The sequence below is a fragment of the Xenopus tropicalis genome, chromosome 3, assembly GCF_000004195.4.
Source record: "Xenopus tropicalis strain Nigerian chromosome 3, UCB_Xtro_10.0, whole genome shotgun sequence".
Taxonomy (NCBI): Eukaryota; Metazoa; Chordata; class Amphibia; order Anura; family Pipidae; genus Xenopus; species Xenopus tropicalis.
In genome coordinates this window covers 16,552,709-16,574,161 of record NC_030679.2, presented here as the reverse complement: position 1 = coordinate 16,574,161, position 21,453 = coordinate 16,552,709, and the positions used below count along the sequence as shown (strand labels likewise).

General features: G+C 42.8%; 1 protein-coding gene across 4 annotated transcripts in view; it reads left to right on the top strand.

Annotated features, from left to right (window-relative positions):
* Positions 1-21,453, top strand: part of uhrf1bp1l (UHRF1 binding protein 1-like) — a 131,885-nt gene that overhangs the window by 47,207 nt on the left and 63,225 nt on the right. For all 4 annotated transcript variants that reach the window (XM_018091955.2, NM_001130247.1, XM_018091953.2 and 1 more), the window contains 7 exon segments: positions 851-963; positions 3,865-4,006; positions 4,127-4,320; positions 5,018-6,387; positions 17,190-17,347; positions 18,979-19,103; positions 19,873-20,023. In XM_018091955.2, the coding sequence (XP_017947444.2) occupies positions 851-963; positions 3,865-4,006; positions 4,127-4,320; positions 5,018-6,387; positions 17,190-17,347; positions 18,979-19,103; positions 19,873-20,023 (2,253 nt within the window).

The following is a 21,453-nucleotide window of genomic DNA, read 5'->3' as shown; positions in this document are numbered from 1 at the left end:
CAGATTTACCAATAAAAAAGTTCAAATGCAGGCAACAGGGCCACTGCAAGATATAGTGCAGGAATGTAGTTAGAAATGGCCTATTTTCTCCTTTCAGGGAAATGTTAAAGTTGTATGTGGTTAGGTTTCCACAACAAAGACAGTAAGTGCTGACCTCGCTAAATAAACCAATGGGGATTTGGCAGAGTAATACTGAGGGGTGGCAAACAAAACCCAGTTGTGTATGGTACAATTGTACAAAGCACTGAGGGTTCGGTTACTGGAGTAGGTCACCTGCTCCTGCTTATATCGATGAGTGTTGCATCCTTTCTGAGCTACATTATTAATAAGAGCGCACTTCTGGCTTTCTTATAAGGGAACTGTGAACTGTATCTGAGGCTTAGGTAGGAGATAAGAAGAGTGTTTACATGACCGTTAAGCTTAAGGGGTCCATACACTGCCAAGTTGCTTATCCAACCAATACCTCAACTTATCAACCGATGTATGGGGGTCCTCCATACAGCCTGCCCAATCAATACAGATGGTTGAAAATCCCATCAGCAAGTTGATGCGGTCCTTACCTGGTTGGTTTCCATAAGCCTGCAGTATGATCCAGCTGAATTTGGCCCGGTGCGTTGGTGGCCATATTGGGCAACAATCTACTCCAGACAAGGGGATCTTAAGGTGGGCATCTTTGTAAAAGAAAACTAAGCCATTGACAAGTTGGGGAGAAAAAGAAGAAAATATAACTCATGGCTGGAATATTCAACTTCCTGCCCCCACCCCACCAGTTACTCTAGTTATATCTCATCCTGGAGGGACTGCCTTCTTCATGTTTTAACTCTTCCCTGATGTCCTCTTTAACCTTCAGATTTTGATCAGAATGTAAAGAAATCTTCACCAACGTCGTTTAAAGAGCAGCCCAAATCCAACCCGATGTCCAGTTCTTTTGTTGTCAGACTTGCTGATTTTTATATTTATCAGGTGAGCTCTTTTCCATTTTATGTAAATTGACTCTTTCTACTAAAATCTGGAATTTCACCATCCAAAATCATTAGAATGATCTTGAAGAAAAACATGTTCCAAGTGAATGGTGCTTTGGGATTTTTTCTTACATTTTATTACAATTTCCCTGCCAAATTGTACTGTATGTATTACAGCCATAGAGGAGCGAATGGCTGATAACACAAATTTCATATAGACATAAACAAGAGGTCCCCGCACATTCTAAGACATTGTGTGCTCTATGCTACTAGGGTATGCCTTTCCCTTTAAACAAAACAGGGATTATTTGTCCATATATTGTAATATATTCAGCTGTCCAACTACATCAAAGTCATTCCAGGTCTGACTAGTCCTACACTTACCTATACACTAAACTGCACTCACTATTGTATATTCAGGAGCAGTGGCCAGCTCCCCGTTGTAGCTCCCTTCCCAGCTACAGTCCTAAAAGGGATGGTTCACCTTTAAGGTAACTTTTAGTATTTTATAGAATGGCTGATTTTTAGCTATTTTTTTTGTTACAGTTTTTGAGTTTTTTTTACTCTTTCCAGCTTTTTAAACGAGGGTCACTGACCCCAACAGCAAAATAAACTATTGCTCTGTGAGACTGCAATTTTATTATTTTTACAACTTATATTCCTATTCAGGCCTCTTCTATTTATCTTATAGCCTCTCACTCACATTTTGTACCCTAGCAACCAGATATCTGCTGACATTCCAAAGTGGATTGCTGGTGAACAAAAAGCTTAATTCAAGAACCACAAAAAATATAAACCAAATGCAAATTGTCTCAGAACATCACTCTCTACATCATACCAAATGTTAATTTTTGAAGTGCAATTTTTACATAATTCTCCCCTGAAAATGCACACAAGGTGTTTTTCAGGTAGGATTTACATAAATATGTACTGTTCTGGTGCCTTTATTGGGACAGGTGGGATGGGCTGAGCTTTACTTTTTAAAGGGGTTTTAGTATTAAATTAACTGTAGTATGACAAACATTGATATTCTGAGACTTGGTTTTCATTTTTTATTTTTTGTGGTTTTTCAGTTATTTAGATTTTTTTATTTTTTTTATTTTTAAATGTTTTTATTTTATGATTAAAAGTAAAGCATACAGAGGAGCACCTTTTGGGTTATCCCAGGGTGCTAAGCAAATTTATAACGTAGTCATAAACATAAGGGAAAAAGGAGGGGGGGGGGTGGAGGAAGGGGATGAAAGAGGAAAGAGCAGTTCAGGGAGTTATTTAGATTTTTGTTCAGCAGATCTCAGGTTTGGTATTTCAGCAGCATAACAGTATGTTAGATTTGTGATATGCTGAATCTGTTTGCCTATGCCAGTGCTGTCCAACTTCTGTGGTGCTGAGGGCCGGCATTTCTCTAGCATATATAGTTGAGGGCCGCTAATGGAAGCCAGTTTTGACCACTCCCCCTTTTTAAACTACACCCACTTCATACCACTCCCATGTTATAACAAGACCATGCCCACATTAATGGTGGTAGCGCAGCAAAAACCCAAATGGTTGGTGCTCACTGCAGGGATATCAACCATCATTCATATGTGAAAGAATTATATTATGTCATAATAAGACATGCCCTTAAATCCATATGCCGCCTCCTCCTTCCCTGTGAGTAGCATAGCAACCCCCAGCACATAATTACACAACTTGGGGACCATTTATTGGCTATTTTCAACTACTAACAAACTCCCAGAACAAATACCTGCCAGGTTCACCTCCTACAGGCAGCATAGGGCAGACAGAGCATGGCACACACAGGCAGCAAAGGGCAGGCAGAGTATGGCACACATATGCAGGGCAGGCAGAGTATGTGCATACAGGCAGCATTGGGCAGGTAGATTATGGCACACAGGGGCAGCATAGGGCAGGCAGAGTATGGCACAAACAGGCGGCATAGGGCAGGCAGAGTATGGCACACACAGGCAGCATAAGGTAGGCAGAGTATGGCACACACAGGCAGTACTCTGTCTGCCCTATGCTGCCTGTGTGTGCCATACTCTGCCTACCCTAAGATGCCTGTATGTGCCATACTCTGCCTGCCCTTAGATGCCTGTATGTGCCATACTCTATCTGCCCTAAGCTGTCTGTGTGTGCTGTACACAGTACATACAGTGACACAATGCTGGCACTGTTCCTACAGTCTGAGGTGTGAAGAAGTTAACAATGTGGGTGATTACAGCCTGAGCCTGAGGTGTGAACAATACAGTGGTTGAACAATGCAGGCATGAAAAGGTGTGAACAGTACAGGGGATTACATGTTTAAACAATTACAGCATGAATCTGAGGTGTGAACCATGCAGGGAGCCAGTTAATCTCAGTACAGATACCATTTAAATCTTACACAAAGGTAAGCAGTCACAGCAGCCAGGCAGGTGGGGGGCCACACAGAGGGGGGTTGCGGGCCACCAGTTGGACAGCACTGGCCTATGCCATTGCAAGTAAGAAATTAACCAGTGACCTTTCAATTTATGCAACTGGTTAGAGTGCACAAGCAACCAATGACTTGGTCCAAAAGGAAAAAAGCAAGGGCAAAGCCTGGATGTGACGGTGTAAGCATATAGGTTAAGTTCTCAGTGTGTCAGGTTCAAAAAAGGCCACTCCCTTCCCTTCAGATCTGAGAGACAAAAGAAGGACTGATTAAAATGTAGCTTTTACAGTGGTTGTTTTACGTTTTTTTTATGGAAAACAGATTTTCTGACACGCTGAGAGCATTGTTGGTGGTTTCATAAAATTTAAAGGTAAACCACCCTTTAACGCTGTATTTAAACAAGGTAAAAAGCAGAGGACAACATAGGTTTGGGTCATCAGCTTTCTTTCTTTGAATTCAAAATTCAGTATACATTGCCCTATTTCGTTTTAGGTCTCGACAGCGGATCAGTGTCGTTCGTCCCCTAAAACAATGATTTCTTGCAATAAGAAGAGCCTGTATCTCCCACAGGAAATGTCTGCAATTCATATTGAATTCACTGAATATTATTTCCCTGATGGGAAGAACTTCCCAAGTAAGTCAGATCCAGTCATTTTTTTTTTTCCTTTTGCTGGTTCCTTAAAATACTAATTAAGCGCAATCACCTTATTTGAGTGCTTTTGTACATTTTTTTTGTTGCTGTTCTCCTACCCAGTTCCAAACCCCAACCTCTATGTACAGCTGAATGCCCTGCAGTTTACCCTTGATGAGAGGAGTATCCTATGGCTCAGCCAGTTTGTATTGGACCTTAGGCAAAGCCTCAACCAATTTATGGCCATGTATATGCTGAACGACAACTCCAAGTCAGATGAGCATGTTGACATCAGGATCGACGGACTGATGCTGAAGGTAATTCAAGAATTTTCCTTGTCAAGCTGCAGGAGCTGGTAAATAATTCAGCCGCTGTTCCTACATAAAATATATATGATCCATCTGTAAACATATTTGCATAATTAGCTGAATTAAGAAAAGTTATGCTAAAAGTGGCATCTAGGTGCCTGTCCTTATTCTGCTCTCCTTCCTGGCAGCTTCATCTCATTTCCATTGATTCTCAGTGACAGGTTTCTCCCGAGTGAGTTTCATTTTGTATGTTAATTTCGCCATACTAAAACTAAAACATAAAAAAAAGACTAGAAATGTTGTATTTTATATACTGAACTTACTGTTCTAGCCCAGAGGTGCTGCAGCACTGCACATGCTCAGTGTACTCTGGGCAGATGTTAAGTTTAGGAAATCATCAAGCCATTAAGCATAGTGATGGTGAAGTCATAGAAGCCGGTGCTACAGAGTTAGGGTCAGACTGGGCTGGTGTGGCACCAGGAAAAATCCCGGTGGGCCTTGCGACTCTCGCTGACCCAGGCCCTCTCCACCCCCTACCACATACTGCACTTCCTACTGTAGAGGGCTGATTTCTATTGATGGCGTTTATTGACTGAGAGGAAGTGACAATGCTGCACCTATAAAAAGATTGCATGTGAATGAGCCCACATGTGGCACACAGTTTGCTCTATCTACCTATTTACCTATGTCCATGTTTGTTTTACAGCTTATTATACCCTCCCAGAAGAAGCAAGACTGCCACCCTGATCAGCCAGTGGCCATCAGTATTCAGACATCAGAAATGATTGCCAGCAACACAAGACAGTCTGCGAACTGCCGCCGGTCGGACCTGGAAGCCATCTTTCAGGACTTTAAAGACTACGATTTCTACTCTGAAACCTTCACCTCTTTCCCCCGTTCCCATGAAAGCTTCCACATCCTGCACCCTATTTTTCAGAGACACGCCTTCGAACAAGACACTAAAATGCATGACATTTATAAGGGAATGGTGGCCCCAAAGCTAGACTCCAAGGCCCTAAGTACCTCCGCTGCTATGGACATCTGGGCCATACATTTTACACAGTTCTGGGTTGACTATGAAGGTATTAAAAATGGGAAAGGGCGACCGGTAGGCTTTATCGACTCCTTTCCCTTTTCTATATGGATCTGCCAACCACGACGTTTCCTTCAGTCTCAGAAACGGACTCTTTCCGATGGCGATCTTTGTCAAAGCATTTCCAAAAGCGAATCAACAGACTCTGTGGGTCGCCTGCAGAGGAAAAAGCTGTTAAAACAATACTACAGCACTGATCTGGGAGGCTCCAATACTCCTCTCCAGAAGTCCCAGTCCCTTGACAGCAGTTTGGCCAACCCTCCTACCTGCAAACAGACTGACGCAGACATCCATGTTCTTGTCCACATTCAGAAACACGTTAGCTTACAAATCAACCACTACCAGTATATTTTCTTGCTCTTGCTCCAAGAATCCATCAAGCAGATCTTTGAGAACGTCCAAAAGGATGTGGAGGAAGTGACTGGCAAGCTGGCCGATGAAACGAAGATCTCTGTAGGCTTGCTGCTCAAGAGTGCCGATGTTTCTTTATTGCTGCTTCCATTGCCAGAAGATAATGCCAAGTCCCCACTTCCATGCAAAGGTAGTCCTGTTACTGACCATAAACTGTCTTTGCCTTCAGAGGGCGTCGCAGGTGACCTCGTAATCAACAATAATGTTGACTTGATGAACAAGGCCATCTTAGAAAGCGATCTTCTGAAAAGGGACCCTCAAAAGATTATAGCATCTGACCATTTACTGTCTAAATCTTCCATTGATACTGAGCTTTTAAAAAGGGCTCCCTACTTTGACTCGACAACAGATGCAGACTTGATGAAAGCTGAACTTGCCTTTGGCCAGGAGGGTGATAGAAATAATCCTAAAGAGGATCCTGGTGCTAATATGGACAGGAGCTCTTCCTTTCTTATCCGCTCACTTGAAGAAAATCACATTAACAGCAATGGTACCGATAGTGAGTTTACAGAGGATCAGTTTGCTCTTATACAAGAGGTAGAAAAGAAACAGCCCCTTCTGGTAGACATAAGGTATTACAACAGCTTAAATATTTAAAAGCCTGTGATACTTATTTTTTACATTTTCCCTGTGGATTTCTCTAATCCTCTCAGTGTTTGCTTATAGTTTGGAGAGATACCATATTACTATGGCAGCATAGTTAATCCCTCTACTAAGTACAGGTATCGGACCCCTTATCCGGAAACCCGTTATCCAGAAAGCTCCGAATTACGGAATGCCCGTCTCCCATAGACTCCATTTTAATCAAATAATTCAGAATTTTAAAACTGATTTCCTTTTTCTATGTAGAAATAAAACAGAACCTTGTAATTGATTCCAACTAAGATATAATTAATCCTTATTGGATGCAAAACAATCCTATTGGGTTTAATTAATGTTTTATTGATTTTTTAGTAGACTTAAGGTATGGAGATCCAAATTACGGAAAGACCCCTTATCCGGAATACCCTTGGTCCCGAGCATTCTGGATAATGGGTCCTATACCTGTACAATTCGGCAGGAACAGCAGCCTGTCCAGAGAGACACCATAAAACTATGGCATCATAGGTATGCCCCTGTACTAAGCACAATTCAGCAGGAACAGCCCCCTAAGTTTGCTCATAGCCTATACAGAGAGATACCATAAAACTATAGCAGCATAGGTATTCCCTTGTACTAAGCACAATTCAGCAGGGACAGCCCCCCAAGTTTGCTCATAGCCTGTACAGAGAGATACCATAAAACTATTAGCAGCATAGGTATTCCCTTGTACTAAGCACAGTTCAGCAGGAACAACCCCCTAAGTTTGCTCATAGCTTAAAATGCACAGCTGTGCCATAGGTTTGGATTCAGTTTGACCAGGCAATCAGAATTCAGTGTATTCTGAATACTGGGGAAAGTGCAGGGGTTCAGCCTTATCCTGAACTGAATCCTGGGTTCAGTGCATTAACAACCTGAATATTTTAGTTTATCATTAGGAGCAGGCAAAAGTACTGTTGGGGTAACCTTATATAACAAACAACAGCCATAAATAAATTGCAGATTATATCCATATAATACACAATATAAGAATATATTCTAAATTATATCCTTATAAATGGAGCTTAGTGATGTCATCAGTTATAATCTGTGCTTAGTGATGTAATTTCTGTTTATACAACTAATTGAAACTTGTGTATTATAAAAAATAATGTTCCTCCTGTTGTAAAACATTAGGATATTAGAAGTCACCTCAAAGTTCTATGACCTGTATAAAAGTACTCATGATTTGGCCTTGTGCTTGTATATGGTTATGGAACTTCTCGGGGACTTATAATATCCTAATATCCCTATATTATATTATTCACTATATAAACTCTGCTTATTGATGTCATTGGTTAAAATCGGTGCTCGGACCAATTTCCCACTCTCACCCCTCAGCTCCTTTCTTTAACAGTGGAGGTAATCCTTCATTTTAGTAATTCAGCAAAGCTCACCTCAAAAAAAAAAAAAAATCTCAATTTTTTTTTTTTTTTTCTTTTAACATCATTACTTTTATTGGTCAATTATCATGTATTGCATGTACATCTGTTGTTACATTTCAAAGTTGTAAACTTCAATTATTGTTACAGTTTTCCCAAAGCATATGACATTGCCATTGTACTTGTGTACATCAACTTATCGGCTGGAGTAATTTATTTACAAAATACAAATATTAAAATAGTATTAAAATAATAATATAACATAACATGAAATAAATGACAAGAGTTATTACCTAGCACCGTAGCAAACAAGTCTAGAGGGTGGGGCGTATGATGGGTAGGGTACATTGATTATCGCTCATACAGTAGTGGAGCTGTGGCTTTCATAGGGTAGTACCTTAGGGAAATGGGCCAAGAGCCCCATATTTTGTCAAACTTCTCAGGGGGTTGTTCTTTTTGTATATAAATATTGCATGCAATCTAGGTATTTCTCTGTTTGGTCTATCCATGATTGGTGGGTTGGGGGGGTTTACATCTTTCCAGAGGTATGTTATGAATCTACGGGCTTGGAAGAGGCCCTGACCTATAACAATTAGCTGGTATTTGTTACCCAGAGAATCGTCACATGCTCCCTGTATTGCTAATTCCTGAGAGGGTTGGAGTTGTATATTTCTGCTATTGTGGCAAATATGTCTCTCCAGTATTTTTGCAGCCTATTGCATCCCCACATCATATGTATGAAGGTACCTGGGGCTAGGCCACATCTAGTACAGTTAGGGGATATCTGGGGATTCATCCTATGCAGCCTTATTGGGGTGAAATATGCCCTATGGAGAATAAGTTTCTGGATCATTTTGTGGTTAGCATTGGGGGAAATGAACCCGGGTGCCTCAATGGCATCCAACCATTCATCATCAGCTAGTGCGGGGATATCGGTTTTCCAAGCCTCAAAGAGGCCCGTGTTGGTCTTTTCATATTTGCAGAATCTTAGTGTCTTTATAAAGTGGATATCAAGTGCTGGTTTGTTTGTACCTCAAGTATTCTGCAAAAGGGTGATTTTCCCACCTTAAAAGGAGGGTCTGATTGGTAGGCATGTTGTATTTGCCTGTATGTTAACCATTAGGTACCGGGGATTCTTTATTCCCTTTGGAGCTTATCAAAGGATTTAAGGGAGTTGTCCTGTACCATGTGTTGTAGTAGTTGTACCCCTTTGTTGTTCCATATCCGCCCTGCCTCTATGGCATATGGGTGTGTCTGGATGTTTAGCTTGTTGTGTACATAGTGCTTCAGCACGCGACCATATAGTGCGGGTTAGGAGTAGTACAGGATGGGTTGTGCTTTGTGTCTTATCGGTTGAGATTTTAAGCATCTCTTGTAGTAGGGGTTTTTCGGAGTTGTTTAGTGCCATTAGTAGCTTGGAGGATGGGCAGATGGGTTTTTAAGTAAACCAAGATGTAGCGTGTGCTAGTTGGGTTGCAAAGTGGTATAGTTCAAAATCTGGCAGGGATGCTCCGCCACTGTCCGCAGCTTTTTTTAAGGGAGTCTAGTTTTAGTCTCCTTCTCCCTGTTCCCCCGAATAAAGGGGCTCATTAGTTTGTCTAGTTTTTGAAAAAAAGGATTTAGGGACCCTTATAGGGGAGTGTGCGAGTATATACAATACTTTGGTGAGTATTGTCATTTTTATTAGACTGATGCGGCCTTGTGGACTGATCAGCCCATTGTTTAAATCTTGTTTCCACCATACTCAACAGGGGTAAAATATTCATTGCCCAGTAGGTGGAAACGGGCAGGGATACCTTGATACCTAAATATTTGAATTCTGGTGTTATCATCAGTGAGTGTTGGTTATGCTCTGAATTGTTCTTTTGTTTGTCTACCAGAAATAGGGTGGATTTGGTGAGATTTACCCTCAGGCCAGAGTGGTCCCCAAAGTTCTGTAATGTATGGGCAAGTTTGTTCAAAAATGATGTACAGTCGGCCAGGTATAATATTAAGGAGTCATCAGAGTAGAGCTGTATTTTCTCCTGTAGGGGTCCGATTTTACAGCCCACTATCTCTGGGTCCCTTCTAATTATAGCTGCTAATGGCTCAATTGCTATAGCAAATAGGAACGGGGACAGGGGTCATCCCTGCCTTGTTCCTCGAGTCAGAGTAAAGTATGGGGAGGGTATTCCATTGACAGTTGCTGAGGCCGAGGGGCTGGAGTATAGCAGTTTGGTAAGGGCCAGGTAGTGAGGCCGAAACCCATTTTGGTCATCACTCGCCAAAGAAAGGGCCATTCCACAGTATCAAAGGCCTTGGCGATGTGTAGCATCACCAAGGCCCTTTGCCCCGCATTGTCATGGTTTATAGCGAGGTTGGTATAAAGTCTACTCAGACTTGTATGCTAATCTAAAAGCTACAAGACTACAACTCACCTGCAAATGGCAACTCTCACCTCATTTCTACTGATTATATGCATGGTGCTCCCAAAGGTAGTCTCTTCCTTTAACCCACCTGTTGTCTGTCCATACTCCATCCACATATCCTCCTCCCTGCTCCCATCTACATACTCCAGCTCCTTTACCGTTTATAACTACTTACAACACCTCTGTCCCCCAGTTACTGTCCGTATGCGGAGGCGCACTAATTTTAAATCCTCTGCTCACATCTTCTCACTCTTTTTCCTACTATTGCTGGCTGCAGGGGATGTCTCTCCAAACCCCGGGCCCTGCTCCATACCTACTTATATTCGTCCTCATCCTTCTGTCCCAATGCCTAAAGCCTGTCGTTCCTCTGCTGTCTCTAACCTTATTCAGGTTCCCGCTCTTCCTGCCTTCTGTTTTCTTGTGCCCTTCTTAATATCCGTTCTTTACCTAACAAAGCTACACTAATCCATGATCTGTTCTGCTCTAAATCATTTCATCTCCTCGCACTAACAGAAACCTGGCTGTTGCAGGATGACACCGCCACTGAAGCTGCGCTCTCTCATGGTGGTCCGGGGGGGACCACTGGACGCGGTGGGGGAGTTGCCTTGCCGGTTTGCATCTATTCCTATTCCTCCGGCTTTTTTGTTTAGCTCATTTGAAGTGCATGCCCTTCAAATCTTCCATCCTCTCTCTGTACAGGTGGCTGTCATTTACAGGCCCCCGTCAGCCTCCTCCTCTGCTACCTTCCTTTCTGATTTGAAACCTGGCTCTCTTTTTTCCTCTGTACAGACGGCCCTGCAATCGTCCTTGGGGATTTCAACTCCCACATTGATGATCCCTCGCAAACCTGGCCATCACGTTTTCTCCGCCTAACCTCCTCCTTTGTGCTCCAGCAGTGGACAAACGCTCCGACTCATAAGGATGGCTACTTTCTGGATTTAGTCTTTACCAAAAATCTGTCTCTTTCTGATTTTAACAGTGTCCCCTTCTCCTTCTCTGACCATCACCTGGTTACATTTTCTGTCTCTCACTCTTCTTCCCAACCTGATCCTTCCCCCACTGTACTAATTCAAAATACTCGTGACGTAGACCTCCCGGCCTTAGCTCGTTTTTCAGGTCCAGTCTTTCCTCCTTTAATGAGATGTCTGACTCTGATACCTTGGTTAGCAAGTACAACAGTATACTAGCCTCCACCATTAACTCATTTGCACCCCTTCAGCCTAAGCGTACTTGGGTTCAAAACCCACGCCCCTGGCTGAATGTGCATACCAAATTCTTACGCTCCTGTGTGAGGTCTGCGGAACGTATGTGGAGGAAATCGCATACGCAAGCAGTCTTTATCCATTATAAATTCCTATTGGCCTGCCTCAACTCTGCCTTGTCGAAGGCTAAACAGGAATACTTCAACACCCTTATAAACAATAATAAATCCAACCTGAAACACCTGTTTTCTATATTCAATACCCTTCTGCGTCCCTCACCGACTCCATTACCTCACTTTATGCACTCTCCTCAGGACTTTGCTGATTTCTTCATGAACAAAGTGGAGTCCATCCACAATAAAATTCCCGCCTCTGTTAATACTAATCAGCCCCCTTCTGCATGTTTTAGCTCTTTTGGTCCCATCACTGTCTTCGAAGTCTCCCGGCTTCTATTGTCGGCTCCCCTCACCACTTGCTCTCTAGGCCCCATGCCTTCTTCTCTGCTTAAACACTGTGCTGCTGAAATTACTCCGGCTCTTACTCACATCTTCAACTCTTCTCTGACTTCTGGAAGTTTCCCCTCTTCGTTCAAACAGGCCTGTGTCAAGCCTATGCTTAAAAAGGCCACGCTGGACCCGTCCTGTCTCTCTAACTACCGTCCTGTCTCGTTTCTACCGCTTGCCTCCAAAATCTTAGAGCGCATCGTCTTCTCCCGTATTACTAACTTTCTTAATGCACATAATTTATTGGACCCACTGCAATCTGGTTTTCGGCCTGCGCACTCTACTGAGACGGCATTGTGCAGGGTCACTTTTCTATACTAATCCTCTTAGATCTATCGGCTGCGTTTAATACGGTTGACCACTCCCTCCTGATGCAAATTCTGTATTCGATTGGTCTCCGTAGTCAGGCTGCATCCTGGATCTCTTCTTACCTCTCTAACCGTTCATTCACTATCTCCTATGCTAACATAACCTCATCTCCAGTTCCTCTTAATGTGGGGGTACACCAAGGCTCTGTACTTGGGCCGTTGTTGTTCTCCCTTTACACGCTGTCTCTGGGAGATCTTATCCATTCCTTTGGCTTTAAGTATCATCTGAATGCTGATGATATCCAAATTTACTTTTCAACCCCCTCGTTAACAAGTTGAAACTGAGACTCAAATCTCTAACTGCCTCCTAGCTATCTCCAATTGGATGAACCAACGCCACCTCAAACTGAACCTAACAAAAACTGAACTAATGATCTTTCCGCCTAAGCCTGGTCTCTTCCCTTGTCCGTACGTTCCTGGCCGACTTCTTCGTTCCTCGCAGAGCAAACGCTTGGTTGTGCCGCCCACTACTACTGCTGTCTCCCGCCTTAAACCTTTCTGCCTTGCTGCCCCTTACATTTGGAATGCCCTCCCTGATTTCCTCCGGAGAGAATCCTCCCTCAGTCTTTTTAAAACTAAACTTAAACACTACCTTTTGGTGCACTCACCCAGCACCTGATCTGGAAACTAGCACTTATATTGTAGTGTCACCCACTGTGACCTACAGCACTTATATTTGCTGTGTCTGTAAGTTTCCATCCCATATAGATTGTAAGCTCTACGGGGCAGGGACCTCCATCCTCTTGTGTTTTGACTCTTATTGCTATTGTATCTTTTATTTATTTGTCTTTATTGTAATACTTTGTATTTATCTATTATCTTAATAATCCCGTTTGTATTAATGTAGTCTACTGTACAGCACTGCGTATATAAGTAGCAATTTATAAATAAAGATATACATACATACATAGACTTATATGGGATTATTGTTAGCAGGAGTATTGAGATGGGTGGAATACTTTCCATGTGTCTATGAGATCTAAAGATTGAAACCAAGTGTTGAATTTAGGGTCATCCCCAGTTCCACTTGTACCATCTCGTTTCCATAAATCTTTGGTGGGGTTGGGTGTAGTATTAAAGTGTCCTGCCATTAAGATTATCATCATTGGGGTATTGGAGAGTATATTTAGTTAGTTCGATCAACACCTCTTCCGAGAATGATGGGGGGATATATACAATGGCCAGTATACATTCTCTAGAGAAAATTTTACAGTGAATACAAATATATCTGCCTTTGTGGTCCGTTTTTAGATTTAGTAGCGTAAATATTACCCTCTTATTTATCAATGTGGAGACTCCTCCTGTGTAAACTGAGTATGTGGAGTGGTAACTCCATCCCACCCAGGGCTTTTTAAGAGCCAGTATTGCCGACCCATTGAGGTGTGTTTCCTGGCGAAGAAGGATATCGGGATTTTGCCTTTTGGCATAGTTCAGGGCAGTGCGTCTCTTGATGGGGTCATTGAGTCCCCTTACATTCCAGGATATAAGTTTTAGGTTACCTGCCATTTTTAAATAAGTAAGAGGACTGAGCATAGTCCTTTAGGTACCTTTTCCTACCCACTCCACCCCTTAATTGTGGTGTGTCTGTTACCCTTATCATTCCCTCTTGTATATTTCCATATGCATAGATATTGGTAAAACTTACAAAACATACAATAATAAACCCAACTTCCCTTCCCTCCCCGTGCCCCCATTCCAAAACATTAGAGGCTACTTTTCCCTTAAACCCTTAAAAGATTGTCCACCCAAGATAGTTGGGGGGTGGTGGGTGTTAGCTCCTGGGCCGTGTTACCCTTTGGCTTGGTGTTGGAGGAGGCGTGGGCATTTTGCGGCCTTCCCTCGTAGAGGTAGCTGAAGCCTGTCTCGGTACTGATGCCCAGTCCGGTAGTGCTGCAATCCGCCATATAGGCCTCTCCCTTATCTCAAACTGGAGTGGGGGTGGACGAGTGGTTATCAAATGGGGTATATCAAGCAGGCTGTAATATGTCTATATGTCCAGTATTTCTTACTGTTAGGTTAAGAATGATGGGCAGGCCTCGGTGGGCTTCTATGGCGTTTGTAATTTACCTACCCAGCGCGTCCAGCCAGTTACAAGTGTCCGTCGGAGATTCGAAAAACTTGACGCCCGTAGCAGTTTCAATGGGTAGATCATAGAGTAGGGGATCTCTTTCTAGCGTAGACGATTTTTGATTTCCAGGAATCGTGCACTTTGTCTCTGGAGCTCCTCTGAATAGTTGGGGTAGAGAGAGATATTTGTGTTGCTGTGCTTTATTTGCCAGTTCTTGCGGGCTATCGTGAGAAGCTTATCTCTGTCTTTGCAGTTATGGATGCGCGCGATCGGCAGCCCCGGTGGAGTGCCTGGGATGGGGGGGGGGGGTTGATGGTATTCTATGCACCCTTTCCACCGACAATGCAGTTGTCAGGTTGTCGGCGCTGGCCCATGTTTTAAGGAGCCTTTCCACAAAGGCCTTTGGGTGGTCCCCTCCCTCATGTTCTGCAAGGCCAATAAGTCGGATGTTGCTGCTTCTCGCTCTGTTTTCGAGGTCGTCCACTCGTTTCCTCCACAGTTCCACCTGTTGTTGGAGGTCTTGGGTGGTATTTTGTATGGGATGACTCGCGTCATCTAGGACCGAGATTCGGGCTTCCGCTGCTGTAGTACGTTCTCTTATGTGTTGCATATCATATTTAATCAGCGACAGCTCAGCTTTTAGTTCGTCTGTTTTTGACATAATGGTGGCTTGGCAGGCTTGTTGGCATTGTTGCACAGCCTTCAGCAGGTCGTGCATAGTTCGTTGTGGCTGGGGTGCCTCAGTCTGCACCCTTAGTTCGGGTGGCTCGGGCGCCATGTTGGATGTTTCAATGACTTGTGCGGCCTGGCGTACAAACTGTTCCATGCGGGTTGGTGCCTCCTGATTTTCGCTTGTTTTTACCTTTCATGCTTAATGAGGGGGTTTATTACCCCTTCAGCAGCCGGTCTCTGGTTCCTCCAGCACAGTATTTAGACAGGATTGTTGAAGGGTCCACGGAGCTCTCCCAAAGCACATCTTACTCCATGAGCAGTCAGGCAACTCCCCCCCATCTATATCAAAATTTACTCTCAGCAGGCCCCAAACCCTTTCACTTCGCACAAATATGGTGGACTTCCCAAATACCAGCACTCACCCAAGATGATTGGGAAGAGGCAACAGTAGTAGATTATCTTATATCTACTAAAGACAGATAAATACAGTATAAAACCTTTTATCACCTGTATATCACACCATTAAGGTTGCACCAGATGGGTCAAACCTCAACAGATCATTGCCCAAGATGTGCAGCAAGCCCTGCAAACTTTTTTCATATGATCTGGTCATGTCCCCATATCACTAAGTTCTGGTCAGCAGTGACTAAATACCTATCAAATAACTTAGCTTTCTCACCTGTGACTGCTCCTGTAACCTGCTTGGTAGGGGTCCTAGACAGTATAATTGCTCAAAATAGTTCCCGGATACGCTACAGAATACTGTTGTTCTATGCAAAAAAAACAGTGGCAATGCATTGGATGGGCCCTACCTTGCCCACCATTACAGCCTGAAAGAATCTAATGAATACTGTTGCTCCTCTGTATAAACTTACATGTGAGACTAGGAGCCCACCTGATAAATTTGACAAAGTTTGGGGCCCTTGGTGTGACCTAGAGGGAAACTGAAGGATTCTACTCCCAGTTACATTGTAAGACCCCCGGCGTCTACCCACCTTTTTCTGCCACATCCTGAATACCTAGTTCAATAGGGTGATGGACCCAGTATGCTGGAACTGCTGCCAGATTCACGTTTACACTCTGTAATGTCACACCTATCCCTTTAATGTTTGTAACAAACTTTAGAGATAGACCTGGAAAAGAAAAACACGTAAAATGTGATATTTTATGTTTTTGTTTGTATAAAAATCAATAAAATGCACCTTTCAATAATGAAATAATAAGTGGCCATATGTATCGAGGATAAATAAGGAATGCTTATTATAATTAAGCACTGATTGTTCAGCTAGCAGGTTTTAGGAGTAGCCTTCTGGGCCATTGGCAACCATGACACCCTAAGCCCACCTACTCTATAGTAAGCCCTGCCCTGGTATATTGTGTTGTTGCAGGTGCATTTGACAAACCAATATTCCATCATTATGTTATTTTCTTTCAGTGAATGCATGACTTTCTGTTCTTGTTTGGAAATGTTTGCCTGCTGTCTCTGTTTTTTATGTAGGATCTCAGTTGTGACTTTGCCGAAATGGTCTATATACTTGTCCAGTGTGGGGTTATTTCTTGGTCTTGGTGTCCTTGTTGATTTTTAGTGCGGTTATTGTAGAGGCTGGGTATTGGTTCCTGCATGTCATATTAATCTTTAACATGAAAGAATTCAAAGTTTTCTGAAGAATTCCTCACAACACAGTCTGATTTTATCGATGGGCCTTGCTGGACAGAATGAAAGCCCTTTGGATAATATTGACAGCTCAGCCCTGCTTGGGGTGTAGGAAGAAAGGTTTATTATAGGAGTTTTTTTTTGCCCTCTCTTTACAGTTATTCCAGTTAGGTTACCAATTTTCTGTCGGAGTCTAGGTATATTTTTTTTCTTTTTGCTGATATTGAACACCTTCTAAAGTTGCGAAAATATACCTGCTACTGTGTCCTTCCCTAGACACATGTTGGGATTTCGGATCTCTTGCTTTACACGTCCTCTGATCCGTTATCCGGGAACCCGTGTCTTTATGGCCACTAGGGGTGCAGCTGTATTAGTGTCTTTGGAAAATGAATTGTCCAAGACTACCCTTGTTATAAGACCTGTATTGCTATGCATATGCCTCAAATAACCATATTATTATATTAATGCACAAGTTTGTTTCCTGCTTGTTTTCATTCAGCGGAATCCCCAAGGAGCGCTGCCAGCCCAGTCTCTCTGTTTCTTACAAGAACATGAAGAGAAGTCCTTCCCAGTTCTCCCTGGATAACATTTCCATTGACAGCAACCTGTTGGATGAACAAATGATAGAGAGCGATGGAAGTGACCACCTGGAAGTGGGTGAGTCATAAACTGTAATGCGTTGCCCATGATAAGTACAGTGCCACCTATTGTTTTAGACCTACTGTCGCTCTCTTGGTGGCACAGTGTGGCTACCAGATGGTTTATTTTGGTGAGCAACCAATCCCAGTGAACATGTTTGCTTCTTGTCCACCAGGAGTCTGATCTCCCAACATCCTCTTTGCCCACCTGTAGTCTGGTATCCCAATATTCTTCTTGTCCACCTGGAGTCTGACTTCCCAATATTCTCCTTGCCAACCTTGTTACCTCCTAATATTCTTCTAGCCCACCTTGAGTCTGGTCTCCCAACATTCTTCTTGCCTACTTGTAGTCTGATCTCCAAATATCCTCCTTGCCTACCTAAAGTCTCCCAGTATCCTCTTTGTCCAACAGGAGACTTATACTGACATTAAAAAACTACAAAATATTAATGTACACTAAAAGTTACCTATAGGTCAGGCTGATCATTTTTCACTGATAGTGCTGCTTTTGTTGATAATTGTTATGTGAAGTTCCTAAACCTGACTGTTTTGCCAACCTGATTGTCCCTTCTCAGCCTGTCAGTTATAGCTACTAATGCTAATGGACTACTGCTGCATAAATATAGCAGCCCCCTCATAGAGTAACATGGGGGATCGGATAGGTAATGTAAAAGCATTGGGCAAATTCTTTTAAGGTAAAATTATAAATAGCATGCAAAGACAATGGTATAATATATGTGAACAAAAGGTTTATTTTCAGGTATCCGTATCACTTTAAGTCTCAATATTCTCCATGCCCAGCTCCAGTTTTAACCTCAGCATGTGTTTTTCCCACCTGGAATTCGTCCCAACATGATCCTTTCCCACCAGGAGTTTGAAGTTCCAGTATTTTCTTTGCCAAGGTGGAGTCCCATGCCCTTTGTCAACATGGGTCTAATCTCCCAGCATGCTAACTTTCCAACAGGAGTCTGATCTTCCAACAGGCCATTTTGCCCACCAGGAGTCTTATCTCCCAGTATTCCCCTTTCTAACCTGGACGTCTCATTTCTCAACATGCTTCTTGCTTACCAGGAGTCTGGTCTGCCAATTTTCTCCTTGCCCATTAGGCATCTCATTTTCCAGCATGCTTCTCACCCACCAGAAGTCTCATCTCCAAACATTTTTTTCATCTCAAAGCATTCTCTTTATCTACCAGTTGTCTTATCTCCCATTATGCCCACCAGGAGTCTAATTTCCTAATATTCTCTTAATCTCCCAGCATTCTCTATGTCTACCAGTTCTCTTATCTCCCAGGAGTCTCAATTTACATCATAACCAGCCCAAAAGAGGCTTTTCTCAAGAATCTCTTCCCCCCCAAAATACACTCTGCCTGTTAGATTTCCCATCTTTACATATATAGTCTGTCACAGAGGTTCTCTTCTCACTATATCCTACTAAAACCTCCAAGTAAATGTTACACTAGACCCTTGCAATACATGAAGGAGCCACAGTAATTTTTTTTTTCTGATACAAGATCCAATGAGCAAATTGGTACCTAATATGTGCCCCTGTGTGGACACCTTTATTTCATTGCTTATAACTTTTATGCTAACTGCAGTATACAGAATATACTAATATATAATGCATATTTGTTTTTCCTGTTCACACCAGGAATGGAGGACTTTTCGTCCTTGAATTACCCATGTACAGCAGAGACTGCCAGCGTGGAGCTGAGAAATGAAGAATATTGTGGGTCTTCTCCAGACGCAATCAGCGCAGAGACTTCACAAGAGATGGTATGTGTGGGTTCATGGGACAAAATTAAGTGAATTAATGGCTGAGTGTACCTATCTTAAGGAACACTTAGAAATGTCCTGACAGCATGCCTGACCAATATCTTGCAGGTTAGGATACCCCACTAGGTGAGGACTGCTTTGGTGCATTGATGTGGCCCTCTCCCAACTAATGGCCATAGGTACCTATTATAATTTGATTATTGGCACTGGGGCCAAAATATCAGATCAGCTTAAGATGCATTTATAGTCCCTTTTCCCTGTATGTGGCCCGACAAAGCAGAATAGCCTAGTGCAGGGGTGCCCAGACTTTGGCCTTCCCCTAAGATGCTCTGTATGTGTGCGCGTATTCCTCTAAGATGCCCTGTTCATGCGTGCGCATTCCCCTAGGACACAGCATACGTACACATTCCCCAGCTTAGATGCGGTCTACTAGAAATTCACGGGGAATGACTGGTGACCGCAATTGATGTATTGGCCACCCCTTGCCTAGTGTAATTGGCAGCCACTGTGCCATGTTACCAGTATATCCATCTCTGATTGCCAATGAGGAGCATGCTCTCTAGAAAAGAGGACCCTATCAGCTTCCAGGGAGCATGTGCTTTCTCCTTCTCTGCAATATTTTGAGTGTGCAACCTGTAAATCTATTTGTTGCTTAAGTACAGGTGGCACAGTGCATATTTGTGCAGAGGTCTGGGGTTTGATTCCTATCCGGGTACTAGCTATGAAAAGTATGTTTTGAATTACCTTTCTATGCTCTTTGTTTCCTTAGATGTCTGTATTGGTCTTGAAAATAGTTGGAATCAACTGTGGAATTGACATTAAAGGGGATGATGCCACCGTTTGCCTACAGATTAACCGGGTGGTACCGAACCAGCTAGGCAATGTCAGCGTTTGGCAGTACCTCAACAGCCGAAACACAGGTTAGAAGTCTGTGCTCTGGAGCTCAGACTACAGGGGTAGCTATTAAGTCAGGTATCCTATATATCTTTCACTGTCGGGCAGAAGCTGGGAGTTTTAGTTCACCAACAGCTGAAGGGTCACACATTGGACATCCCCAATGTAAGGGGGAAAGAGCAAGTGGAGATATGAGCGTTGATCAATATAGATGTGCGCTCCACAGTCTCTTCTTGGCCTATCCTCAATAAGTCTGTGGCCATGTGAACAAAATATCCAACCCAATAAAAGTAAATTTAATTTTAGGGGACTTCCCCAATACATATTTAGAATGATTTTAAAGTTATGTGCAGTATTTCCCTGTCCTTTGTTATTCTCTGCACTACTGGTCCTCGAAACAATGACATTTACATAGAAATGATTGAAAATGTGTAATTCATTTGTTTTCCTTTTGCAAGTAATGCTCTCTGCTCACCAGTAGGGGAATCCTTGCTTTATAAATGTGTTCTCACTACAAACACTAAGTAGCTCATAGTAAATATTCTGCAAGCCAGACGCTGCACATATGTTTTTACAGTTTCCCCTTAGGAAAAGGGAGCTAGGTAACTCATATGACCAAATACATGGTGGCACAAACCCCACTGTGCTATAACAGAGCAGCATATCCCACTTATTTGTGCCCTAAGTTATGTTCTCCGTGTGTAACTAGCAAAACTCCAAATATTGCATTTCCAAGGAATATATCTGCATTAACCTATAGAACAGGGATCCCCAACATTCAAATGTAAAAAGAGTTGGAGGGCAACACAAGCATGAAAACTGTTCCTAGGCTTACAAATAGGGACTCTGATTGGCTATTTGGTAGCCCCTATATGAACTGGCAGTACACCTGGTTTTTATGCAACCAAAACTTGCCCAAAAGCCAAGAATTCAAAAATTCTTTGAGGCCATTGGGAGCAACACCCAAGGGACTGGTGAGCAACATGTTGCTCTCACTGGTTTCACCACTGCTTTCACTGGTTGGGGATCACTGCTATAGAACAATAGACCACTGCTAGCATAGAAACTCACAGCTGGGGGCTTGCAGGGCCTTATGGGAGTTGTGTGTCACATTTCTAACCTTGTAATACAATCATAGGGGAGAAAATCTACTATAATTCCCATAGTACAACTCAGGAGAGAAAATGCATGGGTTTGTGGAATTCCGGCTGCTTTATTCTAATATTCAAAGAGCAGTTGCTTCTAAACCTCATCATGTATTACAATAGGGAAACATTTTCAGCCTTCTGTCCAACCAAATCTGTAACTCCTGTTACTGTTAAATACAAAAAATATTTTTTTTACTTTTTTTTTTTTAAATTTTGGCAGCTTTTGGCAGCTTACTAACAGATTTCGAAAGAGGGTATTAGGAGAAGAGGGTACCTTGTCTGTTCCACTGCAAAGCATCCCATTCTCT